This window comes from Vitis riparia, chromosome 3 (assembly GCF_004353265.1).
Source record: "Vitis riparia cultivar Riparia Gloire de Montpellier isolate 1030 chromosome 3, EGFV_Vit.rip_1.0, whole genome shotgun sequence".
In the NCBI taxonomy this organism is placed as follows: domain Eukaryota; kingdom Viridiplantae; phylum Streptophyta; class Magnoliopsida; order Vitales; family Vitaceae; genus Vitis; species Vitis riparia.
In genome coordinates, this window is record NC_048433.1 from 4453397 (window position 1) to 4471098 (window position 17702).

General features: G+C 36.7%; 2 protein-coding genes across 8 annotated transcripts in view; both read right to left on the reverse strand.

The window, feature by feature from the left end:
• LOC117911171 (B3 domain-containing protein At4g34400-like) overlaps positions 1-17702 on the reverse strand; it is a 78472-nt gene that overhangs the window by 39020 nt on the left and 21750 nt on the right. For 3 of the 6 annotated variants that reach the window (XM_034825408.1, XM_034825409.1, XM_034825405.1), the window contains 5 exons: positions 13336-13494; positions 11831-12983; positions 10512-11040; positions 10194-10381; positions 6677-7216 (listed from right to left, as the gene is read on the reverse strand). In XM_034825408.1, the coding sequence (XP_034681299.1) occupies positions 6935-7216; positions 10194-10381; positions 10512-11040; positions 11831-11902 (1071 nt within the window). In that variant the 5' untranslated portion in view covers positions 11903-12983; positions 13336-13494 and the 3' untranslated portion in view covers positions 6677-6934. Of the gene's footprint in view, positions 1-6676; positions 7217-10193; positions 10382-10511; positions 11041-11830; positions 12984-13335; positions 13495-17702 lie in introns of those variants that run through there. The other 3 variants (XM_034825410.1, XM_034825411.1, XM_034825407.1) reach the window with 3 other exon arrangements.
• On the reverse strand, positions 58-890 carry LOC117911173. Of its 2 annotated transcripts, none has more exons than XM_034825414.1 (2): positions 751-890; positions 58-660 (listed from the first exon to the last, which is right to left on the reverse strand). In XM_034825414.1, exon 2 carries the CDS (start codon positions 590-592, stop codon positions 212-214), a length of 381 nt encoding a protein of 126 aa, XP_034681305.1. In that variant the 5' UTR covers positions 593-660; positions 751-890; the 3' UTR covers positions 58-211. The 2 variants fall into 2 exon arrangements, with proteins under 2 accessions (XP_034681305.1, XP_034681304.1); XM_034825413.1 differs by having other exon boundaries at positions 58-610; positions 751-889.

Below are 17702 nucleotides of genomic sequence, written 5' to 3' on the forward strand. Positions count from 1 at the left end.
CAACCCTCCATGGGATATGAGTGTAATATTCTTATCTCTCAACCAGACCAACAAATGTAATATCAATCAAGCATCTTACTATAAAATTGTTGAAAAGGCTAGATTCTGTTTTGATAGCCAAAAACAATTCAGTCTCTGCATTGAACAGAGGGAAAGAAACAGAGGTTGTTGAATAACAAACAATAGATACTAACTAATTTTATTCTGATTCTCATTCAGCCTCCTCCACAGATGCTTCAATTCGAAGAAGAACAAACCCCACTGCAACTCCAACGAGAACTAGGCCGTTCATGATTGCCGCAATCCTGAATATTTCTCCAACAGCATTGCAGGTAGAAGACAGAGCTCCTCCTCCTCTTCCTTTGCCTTGTGATGGGGACTTCAGTGAGCTCACAATCTTCGCAAAGGACTGCTCAGTACAAACAGGAAGGCCTAAAGAGGCCACACTGTTGTAAGCTTTCAGTCCATCAAAGGAGTTCAGTCCCCCTATGAAGTGTACATTGGTTTTTCTCCTCTGGGAGGAGCGGCCTAAGCCCGCAATGGCAGCAGCAGAAAATGTGGAGGGGGAAAGTGTGGCAGAAGCTGTTGCCATTGCTATCTTCCCCACAATCTGGTGTGTTTTTAAGGGAAAATTTTGTTAGTCTTGTGCTTGTTTGGATGCTGAGAAAAGATAGGAAAAGATAGAAAAACTTCCTATAGTTTCATGGCAGTCAGGGAGAATATGCTAATGAGAAAAGAAGAAATGATTACCTGATGTGATGAGGTTGAAGAGCTTTGTTCAAATATCGAAGTACAGAGATGATGAGAGGGAAGCAAATGACACTTTGTAAGAAGTGAGATGGGAGAAGTTGGATAAGGTGATAGCAAGATGGTTGGCTGACAAGCTGATGAGATGAGCTTATTTCTAGAGAAAGATTGTCCCACTTTAAATATTGGCCAAGAAAAAGTGAGACCCATGTCATGCTAGTGGGAGAGAGCCTGTATTAAAGTGCTTTTGTTCGTTTGTGAAAATTCATAACAATCACTTGCTCAAACCACCAGTTTAAGCTTTGAAAACCAATCAATGATGCAATCAAGCCAGTTAGTTTTTGACTTTTCAAATGACACTGTTTTTTCTTCAAGCCCTAACTCTAAATTTATGTGATAGAGTCTATACCACTTGAGGAGAGTCAAAACAAATCAAGCAAACAGAGGTACATATATAGAGAATGGGTGTGTTTGGGTTTACCCAAGGGCTCCTGAGGATAATTGAAACTCCCACCAGAGGGCTGAGAGTATTGCATCCTTGCTTGATTGAACTCTCACATCTTTAGAAATAGTTCAGGAAAAAAGTAGCTAAAGAGAAAAGAATATGGGGTCAAAAACACAATATTCAAAATCATGGATCAGGGCCATTCACTTCCATGGGATCCATGGCATTTCTGAGTTTGGGCAGCTAAAACTACACAAACCCAGTTGAGTAGAGGAAAAACAAATTGCATAATCCTCTAGTAGTGAACAGACGCAGGGACTTTACTGCCATGCTGCACCAAGTCATGGACCAAACTCTCCCTTGGAAGCCTGCAGAGTTTGGAAGACTGTACAGGTAATAGAAGAGAAGATTGTAAATTATACATAGGGTTTGATAGATAGTTACATACCATATCCAGAAATTCATAATCTCATAGGAATCCCCATAACATAAATGTTAACAACCACAATAAATATCGATAGTTAACTATCTGGAAGTCTTGGAAGAAACTATTGGCAAACGTAAGTTGGCTTTACTCGGCTCAGCCATCTCTTCACCACTTTCAGCTCGGCATTTGCATTTGGGTGCCCTCCGACTAGGCTGTGCCCGAAGAATGTGAACAACAAGGAGATACCCCTCGTGGCCACTTTCCTGTACAAATTCACAAATGCAGGTGTCATTTTCACCCACATTGTTCCACTGGCAGAATGGTTTCCACCCAATCCATGTCCGACCATCCTTCCAGACAGCAACCTTTCCAATCCACAATCTCCCAAGAGGGTCACGAAGGGTCATCTTTGGAGGTAATTTAATATTATGGTCTCTTAGCACATCTAATGGAACATACTGCAGTAGTGGACAAAGAAAGCTTCCATAAGCAACAAGCAAAAATGAGAAGAACTAGTAACTACAGTTTCTGGCACTGCTCTACTAAGTTTGAGATCAAGTTTAAACTGAGGAAGTGAAGAAAAAGAAGCAAGCTGTAGTTTGGTGATGCCCAGAAGACTTCTTAAAAGAAGCAACATGTATGTACGAGACACATTACTAAACATGGTCATCATTTAGCAAGCGAATTAAGAAATAAACAGGAAAAAAAGAATTTTTTTTTTCATGGATGACAGCAAAAAAGCAAAGATATATAGCACCAAAAAAAAAATACATTTGTTATAACTAAGAAGCTAGCAAGTAGTGCTATTGCAACATTACTAGTATTATTTGGTTAGCTCTCATCTAGCTTGAATGAAGAATTGTTATTTGATCTATTGATGGTACATTTTATGGGAGAAGAGTGGTACGAAGATGATGAAATAACCAAGTTTGGGGGAATAGTGGAACAGCTTGTAATCAGATATTGAGTTGGGGAAACCCGGCAATAATCTTAGGGAGAATCATGCAATTATAAAGCTTGAGACATTCTCTTTTTATGGGAAGAAAGAGAAGCTACATTATAGGAATAGAAATAGGCCAAAAGGGATGAACTATCTTACAAACAGAATGTGGAAATAGAAAGAAATTAAAAGGCCAAACTTTTTACAAGCAATGGAGCATCAATAGATGGCTACCACAATGCCCAATGAAACCCAATCTCAACCTAGAAAAAAAAATTATCCAAGGGGAAATGAAATCCCTAACTGAAGCCTATGACAAGTAGGCCCCTTGTGTTTGGTTAAGCAATCCAGTATGTAGTTTGCTCATCTAAGCTTCCAAGCAAACCAGCACTCCAAACCTCTTGAGGGGTCAATAGAAGATCTAATGTTAACATATGCATATATACAACAAATGGTATCATACCCTAAAGAGATTCATACCAAACTCTCTTTAAGAGACAAAAGTATGAGGTCCATAAATAACTGAAATCTAATGGTTGTTGCAACTTGCAACTTTTTGGGCAAAATCTAACAAGCACCAAGAAGCATCCTACCACCACTTCACAAGCCCAACCCGAGTACTCAGTGATTGGAAGGACAGGCACAGCATCAAGGTGGGAACGAGTCCATATAGGATCCTCTGAACCCTACTCTTAACTTGGCACATTAGGAATAAGGTGTTATGCCTAAAGGGCACCTTTGATAGCAGATATTCTGAGGGATGCATCAAATGAAACTACCAGAAGTACTTTTTAAGGGGAAAAAATGTTGTGCCCTGAACACATGATATACATATATGAATTGAGCATATCGAGTATTTTATGATCTGGAATACATGGACCCACTGCAGAATGATGCATAGAAAATGTGGCACATCAATCTACCAACCGATTCAAAGTCAAGCATCATCTGAAATTTGAATAAATTGTGTTAACTTTATTTTTATACTAGGACTAGTTAGAGAAGATTTGATTTTAGTTTCCTTTGTAGTCAATTTTCCATAAAACCTTCTTATGGCCTCACACAAAGAGAAAAAGCTCAACCATAAATTTCATTTATTTCTGTAATAATTTCTAGTTTCTTTATTTTACTTCATTAGGAACTCTTCATAACCAATATCTATATTTTTCTTCAAACCTGTAGGACCTTGGGATGGAGGGAATAGGAGTTTAAGATGTGAAAATAGTTTGGATTCACATATGAATCTATCTCAGAGAATAACTTAATTAATCTTTCCTGCACACCTTGACAATGTATATGACAATGAAACACCTACAGCCTACAGGAACCTCTAGTTGATATGGGTTCTGACTCTACATCCTACCTCTCCTGAAGACAACCTGTTTTCCTTCATTTCAAACTTAAAGAGTACAAAAGCTTACTATTATTCCCCTAATTCCCAATTATAGACCACAATCATTCCTTCACCACTCATCTTCCCCTTGGTCCTTTATAATCAATCCCATATTTCCCTGTTTTCTATGATCTCTTACTAAAGCTATGGAGCCATCTTATCAAATCTCTTTCCATCCCTCTCCTTCACATTTTTGTTGCTAAAGTCTTCTGGCTACCAATCTAATTCCTTCTAACCTCCCATTTCTAGCTCCAAAGGTGTTCAAAATTTATGATTGTCCTCAATAAAAGAGTGTTGGCATAACAATGATTTCAATTATTGAACATTGCTTTCTTTCACATCCACTTTTCCTGTGGAAACTTATAGCACATTCTAATTTCCTATACAAGGAAGTTAACCTGGACAAAAATGCAATAGGTGAAATATTTAGCCAATGAAATTCATCCTAGAAAGCCATCAGATCTCATTGAGGATTACTTATCTAAGATATTCAAGAAAAATACTAGATTTGACACTAGACAAAAACAAATTAACAAGTAAACAAAGAAATATTTAAGGTCTAGCCATGACACTACATAAAGTTATAAAAGATATAACACAACCATAAAAGATGTTCACGGAGGAGAGATTATAAATAGGTGATGCAAGCCTTACCAATTTGCTCCTCCTCGCTGGTCTTACTTTAGTTTCGAAATAAGGATTTTGGGGATTAACAATACTTTCTATTTCAAAGCAATGTTTTCCTCAACCTGGACAGCAGAAGCTTCCTCATACTTTCTCTTGGTGCAGTTGCTTTCTTCGGATGCAACTCTGCTCTTTTTAATGGCAGTTTGTTTGTACCCAACTACATAAGGAAACCTGTAGGTTAAATATTGACTAATACAAGAGCACATGCGATATATATGTATTTGGAACACTCTTTTAAGAAAAGAAAAGAATTACAAAACTTCACTATAGTTTTTTCTACCAATTGGTGATTGACCCCTTCCAGAATATTTGCGCTTGTATACAACCCCTTTCTTTTTAGAGGATTTTGGTTGTGGTTCTTCTTCTTCTTCACTCATTTTCCCCCCTTCCTCCTCTTTATCTGATGACTCATCTTCTGTGGAATCCCTCTCCTCTTCTGCCGAATCCTCCTCTTCTTCCCTCTCTTCTTCATTGCTCTTTTCTTCCTCCACATCTTTTTCCTCATTTACACAAAAACACCTTTTGTAGATGCCCACATTGATCTCCTCAGAGCCTTTCTTCTCACACCCAGTATTTCGAAATAATCTAAAATCAAATATATAACCACCATCATATCGGAAAACAAGAAAATCTTCCATTTCTACAAAATTATCTGTAACAAATTTCTGCCAACCCTTCTGAAAGTACACATCCTTTCCTATTTTGCTTAACTCCACTTGCCAAACTCTCCCAACAGGATCTCTGAGGATGGCCTTGTGAGGCACAAATCCATTAAAATGCTCTCTGAAAGCAGTTGGGATAAGCTACACAGTAAAAAGTTCGCATGTCAATAACAAATAGTAAATCACTGTAACAGTTACTGGAAAAACTGATCATGTTTATCAATATTCTATGGAACATGGTTATTTCTATTTTCTTTTTATTTTCATCATCTCCGTTAAGTCTGAAGATGTATACTGCTGCTGTGAGAGATTAAAGAATGGCCAATATGTATAAAATGGCACACTACTCAACCTACTAACTCAAAAAAAACCTCAATGCATGAACCTATCAACACTTAAAACACCCTATTAATCAAAACACATAAATCATAAAGCAAACACAATCCGTCATCAAACAAAGTCCAAAGTGCCTGCTAAGTAAACAAACAAGAGACTTCACAAATCCTACAATCAGTCAACCACAGATGAGTAAGCATAAATTAAATAAAACATGCATTCACCTTTCAAGAACACTAAAGATGAAACTAGAAGGAGAACCCAGACCAAAAAAGAAGGTATCAGAGAGAGATGATCACCAGTTTGTCAGAGCTGCACTCAGGGAGACACACCTTGAAGAACTTAGGGCATTCTTCTTGTGGTGAACTCATCTCGTTCTGCAACAAAAAAAAAAAACCCTCTAAGCAGCCAAAGAAGATGGTGCATGTATCAGCTAAAACCCATTGTATAGTCTCACACCCACTATATCAGCAAATAACCCAAGGCAATTTCTGAACCCAGAGGCGTTTCTGAAACCAGAAGGAAGAAAAGCAACAGGGGGGCAGTCGTGTCAGACAGAGTGGCCTCATCCTAATCTGTGGCGCGTGGAGGACACTTTCCAATGGGCAATGCTGAGTTGTGTTTCCTGCAAACGCCTTCATTGTTTCCTGCAATCAACTTTCTGTTCTGGGTAATTTTCCAAACCTAGAAACCTTTTCCTCAGATAATGTTTTGGGTATTCCGGGCTTTCCTGAGTGAGCCATTAAAGTCGAAATCTCTGTGGACCCATGTTGCAGACATAACATGATTTGGTTTGACATAGTATGATATTCACAATTATTTTGACAGCAACGTGTGATTTTCTGAAAAGGACATTTTTCTCTCCCTTATATTTATAAATATTGATAATTTTATTTATAAATTTATATTTATCTTAATTTTTAATTAGTATACAAAATACATAATAAGATGTCGTCTTCCAACAAGAAATATTCTTAAATCAGTGGATTCTCATTCTAAATTTGGTTTTCTGCTTTGTTGGACTGACTATTGTTAAGCATGCGGAAAATAATTCTATTACATGGTGAATCATGCTCTTCTAAGTAGTCTCAGAAGCCTTCATGACCATGATGTAGTCCATGGAAGACAGACCAAGCAGAATTGCAGTGAAACACTAGTGGAAAATTCAGTGATCGTGTCTCAGTACAAACACAGCTGAATATAAAAACAGAAACCCAGTAGATAACTACATGGAGAACTTAGAATAAAAATGATTGCCAAATTTAGGAATGCCTTCACTTGTTTTGTCTCTTTTCGTTCAGCTTTGATTGAACCTGGGTGATATCTTGGGTTGTGCCCGGTGAATGTGAAGAACAATGAAATCTCCATGGTGGCCATTTTCCAGTACAAATTCACAAATGCAGCAGTCATTTTCATCCAAATGGTTCGACTTGCAGAAAGCTCGCCATCCTCCAATCCATGTTCGACCATCCTTCCAGACAGAAACATCTCCAGGCCACGATCTCCCATGCAGGTCACGAAGCAACACCCTGGGAGGTAATGCAATGTTGAAATCTTGAAGTATGTCCGCTGGAACATACTGCAGAGGTGGACAAAGAGAGCTTGCATAAAGAACTAGCAAACAGGGAAAAACTACCAACTAATATTCATGGCACTGCTGGTCTATATGATCAACATAGTAACTAGAAAGCAAGTTTAAACATGGAAAGCAAAATAAGCAAGCCGTGGTTGGGTGATACCTAGAGTACTTCTTAAATGACCTTGGATGCAATGAGCTTATGCATGCATGTATGAAACAAATTACTAAATATGGTCATCAGTTGATAGAAGTCCCTTAAAAGCCTTAAAAGATTTGATTGACATCTCCTCCACCCTTCTTGGAGCAATCTAATCAATCCCAAAAAGTCTAAATAGCCTACAACACAATGTTAGGGTTAGTAATGTAAAAATAGGTGATGAACAGATTCTCAACCCCACTTAACATATCACTTCAGACCAAGAGTTTTGTAAGACCTTACTTGAAGCTAGTCCTTGATTATTGGTCATCTTATTTGCCACAAGCCATAGGGACTTTTACTTGTGATGGGGCTTAGGATTTCTAAATAATTTTATAGGAATAATGGGAACCAAGTTAGAAGAATATACAACATTAAAAACGGAATAACTAAGAAGAACTCTAAGGATGTCAAGGACCAAACTCTTACATTAGGAAAAGTAGGCAACAGATAAATACAGACTAGAATAGATGTAAAAAGAGTTTGTTCCTTAATTTCATGCTCCAAGAAGTTACCATGAAAATTGAAATTCCAAGATGGAGCTAGATAGAAAGAAACTAGAATTGAAGAAATGAAAGTCTTTCAACCACATTACCCTACAGAGATTTAGGAACTACTCACTAAGAGTTTTATTGCCCAGCAAAGATCTTCCTAGAAACGAATTTTTGTATCATCACCCATTGAATAACGAATAAAACCAATTAAAGTTGAGGAACTCTGTCTAATAGCCCTTTTAAGGGCATCTATGTGACAACTTGAGAACAAAATCAGCATCCCATCCATTAGAATGGGATCTATAGATACTTAAAATTACCTTATGAAATGAAGTATTATTCTCCCTAGGAACCTCTGGTACCACTTCCCTAAAGGTTTAATTCCTGAAGGATATCCTCTTAGTACTTAATACCCTTTCCTTCTTTCCTTCTTTGGCTTACACATTTGGTTCCATTCTCTAGTAAGAATTTGTCCCCAAATTGCATTTAAAGAAAAAAAATATCTTCTAAATTAAATAATACTCTCTTTCCCCTTTAATAACGTCTAAATGGAAGCCATGGAGGATGCTGCTAAATCTAACTCTCTAAGTAATGCACCCATAGAAACCTTGGATTTCAATTACCTTGGCCGCTCTCTGAGCACTAACAAAATCACCAGCTGAGACTTATCTATTAAATGCTAAGAGAAGACTTGAGAACTAATACTCTCAAGTGCCCCATGCCATACCATACATTGTGCCAAAGTTTGGTCCTCTATAAATTTCCCGCAAGGATGCTAGTGTATCTAGAGGAGATTTCCCACCCCTTCTTAATGGTTTGCAAAAAGAAGCACCCCATCTAGTCTTACTCTCCTTAGAGCAACATCCTAAAATGGTTGTTTGTGTTGTGATAGTCAAAAGCTTTAATGCCACTTGTTATGCAATAACAATACAAATAAATACAAATACAAAGAGATAGAGGACTTATCATGGTTGAACTAACCATCTCACAACCAGATAGGAGAAAGACTTAACTACCAAGGCATAAAGAACATTACAAAGGAAAAAGAATACAAATATAGGGCCCAAGCCCCCAAAATAATGCTATCTTTCCTCACTCTTAATATTTGCACCCCAACCTGAGCACTACAACATTCCATGTTCCCCTATTTCACTAGATGTCATTAGCCTCACTTCTACACATACCTAGTATAACCTCTACTTACTCATCTTTATCTCATAACTTTTCTTCTCATGATCAAAGATTATTCGTAAAAATAGCCTTCACATTCTTATCCAAGAACAAATCTCTTACAAAAGGAAATAACAACACACAAAATCTCCTACATAGTGTTCTGTATCAAAAGGGAACACTTGTGGAATTAGCAATTGAACGAAATTAGGAATTTGGGACATGCGAGAATAGGTTAGATTCACATATTCATCCATCTAAGAGAATAAGTTCCTTAAGCAAGTCTTCCTACACACCTTGACAATGTACATGACAATGATGTGTCTAGTGAAACCTCTAATTGATATGAATTCCAATTCTACCTGTTACCTCCTCAAGAAATGGAACTTATTTTCCTTCATTTCAAACTTAAGTGTACAACAACTTACTATCATTTCTCCCATTCCTAATTATAGATCACAATTATTCCTTCACCACTCATCTCCTTTTTGGTCCTTAATTGACCTCAATTTCATATTTGCCCATTTCCATGATCTCTTATTGAAGCTTTGAGCTATATCTTATTAACTTACTTTCCAATCCTCTCCCTTTCTCTAATATTCTTGTTACTACAGTCTTCTAGTTTCCCATAAATCCTTCCAATCACTCATTTCCAAGTCTAAAGCCATTCAAAAAGCATGATTCTCTTCTATAAAAGAGAGTTCATAACAATGAGTTCAATTTCAGAACAACAGTTTCTTCCACATCCAATGTTCCTTAGAAAGTTTTTGCACATTCTAATTTCCTATGTAAAAAGGTTGATATTGATGAAAATGCAATGGACTACATATTTACCCAATGAAATTCATCCTAGATAGCCATCAAATGTTATTGACCATTACCCATTTAAGATATACCCAAGGTCACATCATGCTACAGAAAGGCTAAGAAGATGTTGTGGTGACTTGTGTCAAGGATAATAGTACCTTTGACCCTAGGCAAAAACAAATAACCAAAGATGTATTTAAAGTCTTTCAATGTGAATAACAGAAAATACCACATAAAGTTATAAGATAGGACACAAAACCATAAAGAGTTTCAGGAAGAGAGAATTATGGATAGCTAATGCAAGTCTTACCAATCTACTCCTCTTCAGTCTTACTTTTGTTGTGAAATAAGGATTTTTGGATTCAACAATATTTTCTATGACAAAAGCACCATCTACCTCAGCCTGGGATGAAGAGGCCTTTTTATAGTTGCTCTTGGTATGGGCAGTTTCTTTGTACACACCTCTGGTCTTTTTTACAGCACTTTGTTTGTAACCACCTAAATCAAGGAAACTTGTAGGTCAAATATTGACAAATAAATGCACACACACACATATATATAGATGCATGTGAGCATGGAAAGAAATGATAGAGAACTGTTAAGAAGAGAAAAGAATTGCAGAACTTACAATAATTTTTTCTATCAATTGCTGGGCAGCCTCTGCTAGAATATTTATGCTTTACAACCATTTTCATGTTAGGAGATTTTGGTTGTGGTTCTCTTTCCTCTTCTTCATCATCTTCCTCCATTTTCTCCTCCTCTTCATCTTCCTTCTCTTCATCTTCTTCCTCTTCCTCCTCCTTCTCTTCCTCTTCCTCTTCCTCTTCTTCTCCTTCTGCTTCTTCCACATCCTTCTCCTTTACACAAAAATCCTTTTTGCAGATATCCATATCAACCACCTTAGTGTCTTTCTTTTCACACTCAGTTCTCCCCAACAATTTAAAATCAAATATGCAATTTCCAGCATATCGAAAAACCAAAAAGTCTCCCTCTTCTACAGAATTCTCTGTAAGAAATTGCTGCCAACCATTCAGAAAGTACACATTCTTTCCAATTGGGCCTACCTCCACATGCCAAACTCTCCAAACAAAATCTCTAAGGATGGCCTTTTCAGGCATAAAGCCATTAAAGTGCTCTACAAAAGCTGTTGGGATGCGCTGCACAACAAAAAGTAGGCATGTCAATGGAAAACAATCGATCATTCTAACAATTAGAAAGGGTAGACACCGCTTCCTAAAATCACTACCAAACACACTCTTAGAGTCCATTTGGTAGTGATTTTGGAAAACGCTTTTAAACTTTCTAACACTTGAAAATTTTTATTTTTTAAGTGTTAAAAGTACTAGAAACACATCCTAAAATAACTGTTAAATAGACTTTTAATTACATTGTAATGTATAGCCAAGTAAGTTCCAAGTCCACTCTTAAGTTGTGGCTCACAACTTCTTATTTATTTGTTTATTTATTTATTATTTAAGTTGTGGCTTACATCTTGTTCCACATTGAGGGATTGGAGCCTTTTAAAATATTAAATTGTTTACATAATTTGGCATTTCAAAATACTACATTTCCCTATAAGACTTCACAATTCAGACCTTAAATGGCATATGGAATCAAAATCCAACGGATCGAATCTATCAAAACTTAAAACACCTTAGCTATCCTGCATTTAATCAATCTATCAGCTAAAACACAGAGATTAAAAAAATCAAACATATGCCATCATCAAAGTCCAACATGTTAGTTAAATAAGCAAACAAATAGGAGATTTCACAAACGCTACAATCAGTCAACTTCAGAAGAGTAAAACCACCATCTTTTTCAACATTCAAAGATACAAACTTCACAAATAAAACAAAACATGCATTAATCTCTCAAGAGCCCTAGAAAGAAAAAGAAAAACATAGAACCCAGACCACAAAAAGGGTATCAGAGAGAGCTGATTACCAGTCTGTCCCAGCTGAGCTCTGGGAGATACACCGTGAAGAAGTCGGGGCACATTTTTGGTGGTGAATTCATCTGGATTAGCAACAAAAACACTCCAACCACCCAAAGAAAAATATGACTATATTATCTCAAACCCATTGTATCAGCTCACACCCGTTACATCACCAAAACCCAGAGGCATTTCTGAAACTAGAAAGAAGAAAAGCAAGAGTAGGGCAGTAGTGTCAGACAGTGGCCTCATCACTCATCTGTGGCGGGTGGAGGACACTTTCCAATGGGTAATGTGGGTTGTGGAGGGTGGTGGACACAAGGGTGCATAGGTAAGTGGTCGGAAAATGAAGAATATAGAGGGAAAAGACAAATTGCTGAGTGTTTTCTGAAAACACTTTCACTGTTTGCTCGGTCTTTCAATTTCCAGTTTTGGGTATCTGCCATTTCTGAAAGCTTTTTCCTCAGAGAGTATTTGGGTTTTTTCTGTCTTTCCGGAGAAGCGTAATCCCTGTGGACTGATTCTATGGAGCCATGTGGTAGGGACTGTTTCGGTTACCTGACATTTGGTTTATGGGTATTGTCCCATTTTTCATGTTCTCTCTAACTTATTTTTTACAAAAATTAAATTCCAGCATTGATGAGATGAAGAGGAGTGTTGATATATTTATTAAAGCACAATGAATACAAACTTTCAGTCCACTATCCAACATCAAAAGACAGTAATGCCGAGGAATGAAAAAAAAATGGAAATAAATTAATTTTTAGAGAGAGAAAGCTGATTGGTTTCAGAACAAGAGATGAAGAAATATTAATGGGGTTAGTTGATAAAATAAATTATAAATAAAATATGAAATAGAATTGCATAAGCTTACCAAATCTCACTTGTGGCGTGCTCCAAAGCTCTGGGAACATTTTAACAATATTCACGAGATTCAGTTACCATAATGCTCATGGAGGATTTGTCTCACATTCTGTGATCAAGTCTTATTTGAATAAATCCCATCAGCTAAAGATATGAACACAGCTGGGTATAAGCAAAACAAATTGCATAGTTCCTATTAATGAACAGAAACAGAAATTTTACTGCCATCCTGCACCAATTCATGGACCAAACAGCCAATATGTTGGTCTCTTTGGATGCAGGGGAAGCTTCTATCAAAACCTGCAGGGTTTGAAAACAGGCCATGGGAGAGAAAGATTGTAAGTTATGTATATAAAGGAGAGTTTGATCAATAGTTCAAATCCATACACAGAAATTCAAGATATTAGAAAAAGTCCTAGGTCCTTAATGTTAATAACCACAATAACATCTATAGCCAACTAGTTCGAGGTCCTAGAATGGAAACCGTTGCCAAATTTAGGGTTGCATTCACATTATTTATCCTCTCTTTTCTACTTTGAGCTTTGCATTGCCATCAGATTGGTTGCACTCTATGGATGTGAACAACAATGAGACCCCCCAGGCACCCTCTTTCCTGTACAAATTCACAAATGCAGGAGTCATTTTCACCTACATGGTTCCACTTGCAGAAAGCTCTCCATCCGCCAATCCATGTCCGACCATCCTTCCAGACAGTAACATCTCCAGGCCACGATCTCCCATGCGGGTCACAAAGCAACACTTTTGGAGGCAATGCAATGTTATGGTCTTTAAGTATGTCTACAGGAACATACTGCAGTAGTGGACAAAGAGAACTTCTATAAGCTACCACCAAATGGGAAAAACTAAAAACTATAATTCATGGAAATGCACTATATATGGGAACATATAACTAGAGATCATGTTTAAACATGAAAAGCAAAACAAGAGATAAGAAAAAGATGGGAGCAAGCCATGGCTTAATGATATCTGGAGGACTTCTTAAATGAGCTTGATTCACTGAACTTATGCATGTACAAGCCAAATTACTTAAGGTGGTCATCAGTTGGCAAGGGCACAGAGACATAAACAGGAAAAAATAAATAAATAATAATAATAATAATAATAATAACAATAATAAATAACAAAGGACAAAAAAACCAAAGACAAAAAAATCAATCAATGTTAGTCACAAGTGCTGCAAGAAGTGCAATAGCAACATTACTCAGATTACTTAGTTAGCTCTCATCAGGCTTGAATGAAAAATGATTATTTAATCTATAGATGGTATACTATTTGCGGGAGAAGAGATCAGTTAACAAAGATATGCCTATGTTTTGGGGAATGGTGGAACAGCTAGGGAGCAGACAAGGAGTTGGGAAAACCTGGCAATGATCCCATGGAGAATCATGTATGAAGGCTTCAGATATTCTCTTTTTATAGGATACCAAATATATTATATTATAGAAATAGAAATAAGCCAAAAAAGAGGAGCTATCCTTCAAACAGAATGCAGAAACAGAAAGAAATGAAAAAGATAAATCTTCTGCGAGTAACTGGGCACCAAAGGATGCCTACAATAATTCCCAATCAAAACCGGTTAGTCTCAGTCCAGAAAACAATCATGGTCCAATGGGGAAAGAAATTCCCAACAGCAGTGTATGAAAGAGAGATCCCTTGTTTGGTTAAGCAATCCACTATATGGTTTTCTGATCTAGGCTTCAAAGCAAAGCAGCACTCCAAACCTCTTGAGAGGTCAACAGAAGATCTAATGGGCACACACATATACATGCAATAATGGGTATCATAACCCAAAAAGATTCATGCCATCCTTTTTTCAAGAAACAAGTATTTAGCCCATAAAAACTTAAATCTAAAGGTTGTTGCAACTTTCTAGGGAAAAACTCTCAGGCACCAAGAAGTATCCTACCAGCACTTCACAAGCCTTTGGGAATTTAGTGTCCCAGGTACACAATAATTAGAAGGATGGTCGCAGCACCAAGGTGAGAGTGAGTCCATAAAAGATACCCAGAGCCCTATTCCTAATTCACGCATGCATATTAGAAATAAGGCATTTAGCCCAAAGGGTATCTTACAATCAAAAGTAATTTTTAAGGGGGAAAAAGCAATACATATCTGCATATGACCTGTACAACTAGTACAGCTATGTGTACCAAGCATGTTGAGTATTTTACAGTATGGAATATAGGAGAGCATTACAGAAGGATAGAAGATGTGCCATATCGATCTACCTACCAATTTAAATCAAGCATCACCTGGAAATTCAATAAATTGTGTTAATTTCCTTTATTGTCCTTTTTCCATTGAACCATCTTGCAGCCCCACATAAAAAACTAAAGTCAACCATAAATTTCATTATTCATCCTCATAATGAAGACTAGTTTCTTCCTTTTACTTGCTTAAAAACTACTTATAATCAATATCCATATTTTTCTTCAAATATCTAGGACCTTAGGATAAAGAGAGAAATGAAATTACTCATGCTCCACTTAATTGCTGAGAAAATTTAAGAAAAAGAAGTATTTCTTTTTTTTTTTGGATAGGCAAATAGAGATATATTAAACAGTGCATAGAAAAAAAGAGAGGCGTATCCCATGTGCACTAGAAGTATACAAAAGGAACAACAGTGAGACTGAAAATAAGAATCTATACCAAAAACATCTTATATTCAGGTCATCAATGAAGTCCAGCAAAGAGAAATTGACCATTCCAAGCAAGACTTGATGAGTCTCCTTCAACCTTTGACCAGATAGATACCTTCACCTTGTTGAAAATATTGCAATTACACTAAATGCACCAAAAAAAAGGCAAAAAACAGTCATTCGCCACACTTTCCTCGACCTTTTATTCATGCCTTGAACCTTTCAACCCAACAGAAGATCTTTTATTGATTTTGGAAGAACTCGCTAAATTGAAAAAATAGAAACTTATCTCACAACAATCAAGCTTTTTCATAGTGAATTAAAATAGGATTCCATATAAGCATTGCAAATACTACATCTATTCACCAAAAACCATCCCCTCATTATTTGGTCTATTGTTAAAATTCTCTCACACAACTTCCCAAGAAAAGAAACAAGCCCTCAAAGGGACACATGAACCCACACATCTCTTTTAGGGAACCTATCCACAACGTCTAGCTTCTACCCTCGAAAAGGCCTTCTAAATTGGAGATTTGAGTAAGCCCGAAATCTCTTAATCAGCCAAAGATTCATTGTTCTTGCAATTTTGGCTGTAATAAGACTATAAAAGAGAGGTAATGCTTCTTTCAAGGAACTCTTCCAATCCACCTATCCAACCAATCCTTGGTCCTCTTATCATTCCCAATCAATATGGTGGTTTGAAGATTGAACTCATCCCACCTTTCTTTAACGGCCTTCCAAAATCCCACACCATGCATCCCCCTACTCAAGTACTTTAACCCTCTTTTATCTTACCAAACTTTCCTTTGATGACCTTCCTCCACAAACTATCTTTGATAGGAAATCTCTAAAATCACTTAACCAAGCAAGGCTCTATTTAAGATAGCAAGGTCTTTGATGCCTAAACCTCCAACCTTTTTATCTAAGCACATTGTCTTCTAATTCACCACATGAATCTTCCTCTTTTCTGAGTGATCTCCCCATAGAAAATCTCTCCCAATATTTTCCAATTTGGCTCTAACTTTTTTAAGTATAAAAAATGAGGATGTTATGTTTTCCATAAGAGTCAATCTTCCTCATTTTGACAAATATGAATTCTTCCAAGAGGTCAATCTCAAATTGCAAAAAACTTGGAAAGGCACATCCAAAGAAAGTCCTAAAAGGTAGAAGGAAATCGTTTAGCGTTAAACCCTTTGGTAAATCCCCTCTACACTACCCTTGAAAAGAAACAATTGAGAGCCGCCATAACCAATTCAAAGAATTATGGAGAGAGATGATCACCTTGGTTCATACCTTTAGAACTTTGGGAAAAAAAAACCTATGGGTCATCAAGATTGAAAATCTCATTGTAGAAATGCAAAATTTTATCCATCCCATTCATTTTTGCCCAAACCTCATTTTCTTCTTACTAAAAGGATGACCTTCCAATTTACATGATCATGGACTTTCTAGATATCTAATTTACACATTAAACCCACTAAAGAGCTAATTCTTCTAAAGTCAATGGCCTTATTAACTATTAAAAAAACATCCATAATTGGCCAACCCTCCATAAAAGCATTATTGAGACTTTAATACCATCCTATCTATTACTTTCTTAAGTCTATTTTTCAAGGATTTTTCCAAGATCTTACAAAAGCCTTCCCCAAACTTATCGGCCTAAAATCTTTGAAGTTCTTTGTCACACCCTTTTTAAGAATAACTCCTATAAAAAAGTAGCATTTAGACTTCTTTTGAAATTATAATTTTATATCCCAAAATTCTCATCATTAGAGCCTAGGGAAAACATAAACCTCCACATGTGGAGCCTAATATAACCACTAAGCTCTGAATCTCTTTTACCGATCAAAAAAAATATATATATATATATATAACCACTAAGCTCCACTATGGCAAACAATTTGTTACTTCGAGCCGAAATAAACATGAAATATAAGTTTCAAAATTTCTATTCTCTATATTTTCCTTTAGTTTTCTCTACAACCAAATAATTAAAACCATGTTTTCCCCTAAAAATTAGGTCTCACATAGAGGACTTGACTTTTTCTACCAAAGGCATCATTGAGACGCATAAAGAATCCCTTTGATGCCTAGAAGTTAATAGTGTCAACGCACAAGCAACCAAATGGTGAAGGAGGATTGGTTTAGCTCCCAACATGTTACCATCACAAAGAAAGATCTAAGCTATTTGAGTGGGCTCATAGTTCGAAGTCATGGTATATGTTGTTGACTCAACAATTCCTGGGGCAGAATAAGCTTGACATCTCAAGTTGGTATTAGGCAATATGCATAATTTACAAGTGAAGAAGCTCAAAATTTTCAAAAAAAAAAGTTATATTTTTAGAAAAGGAATCATAGT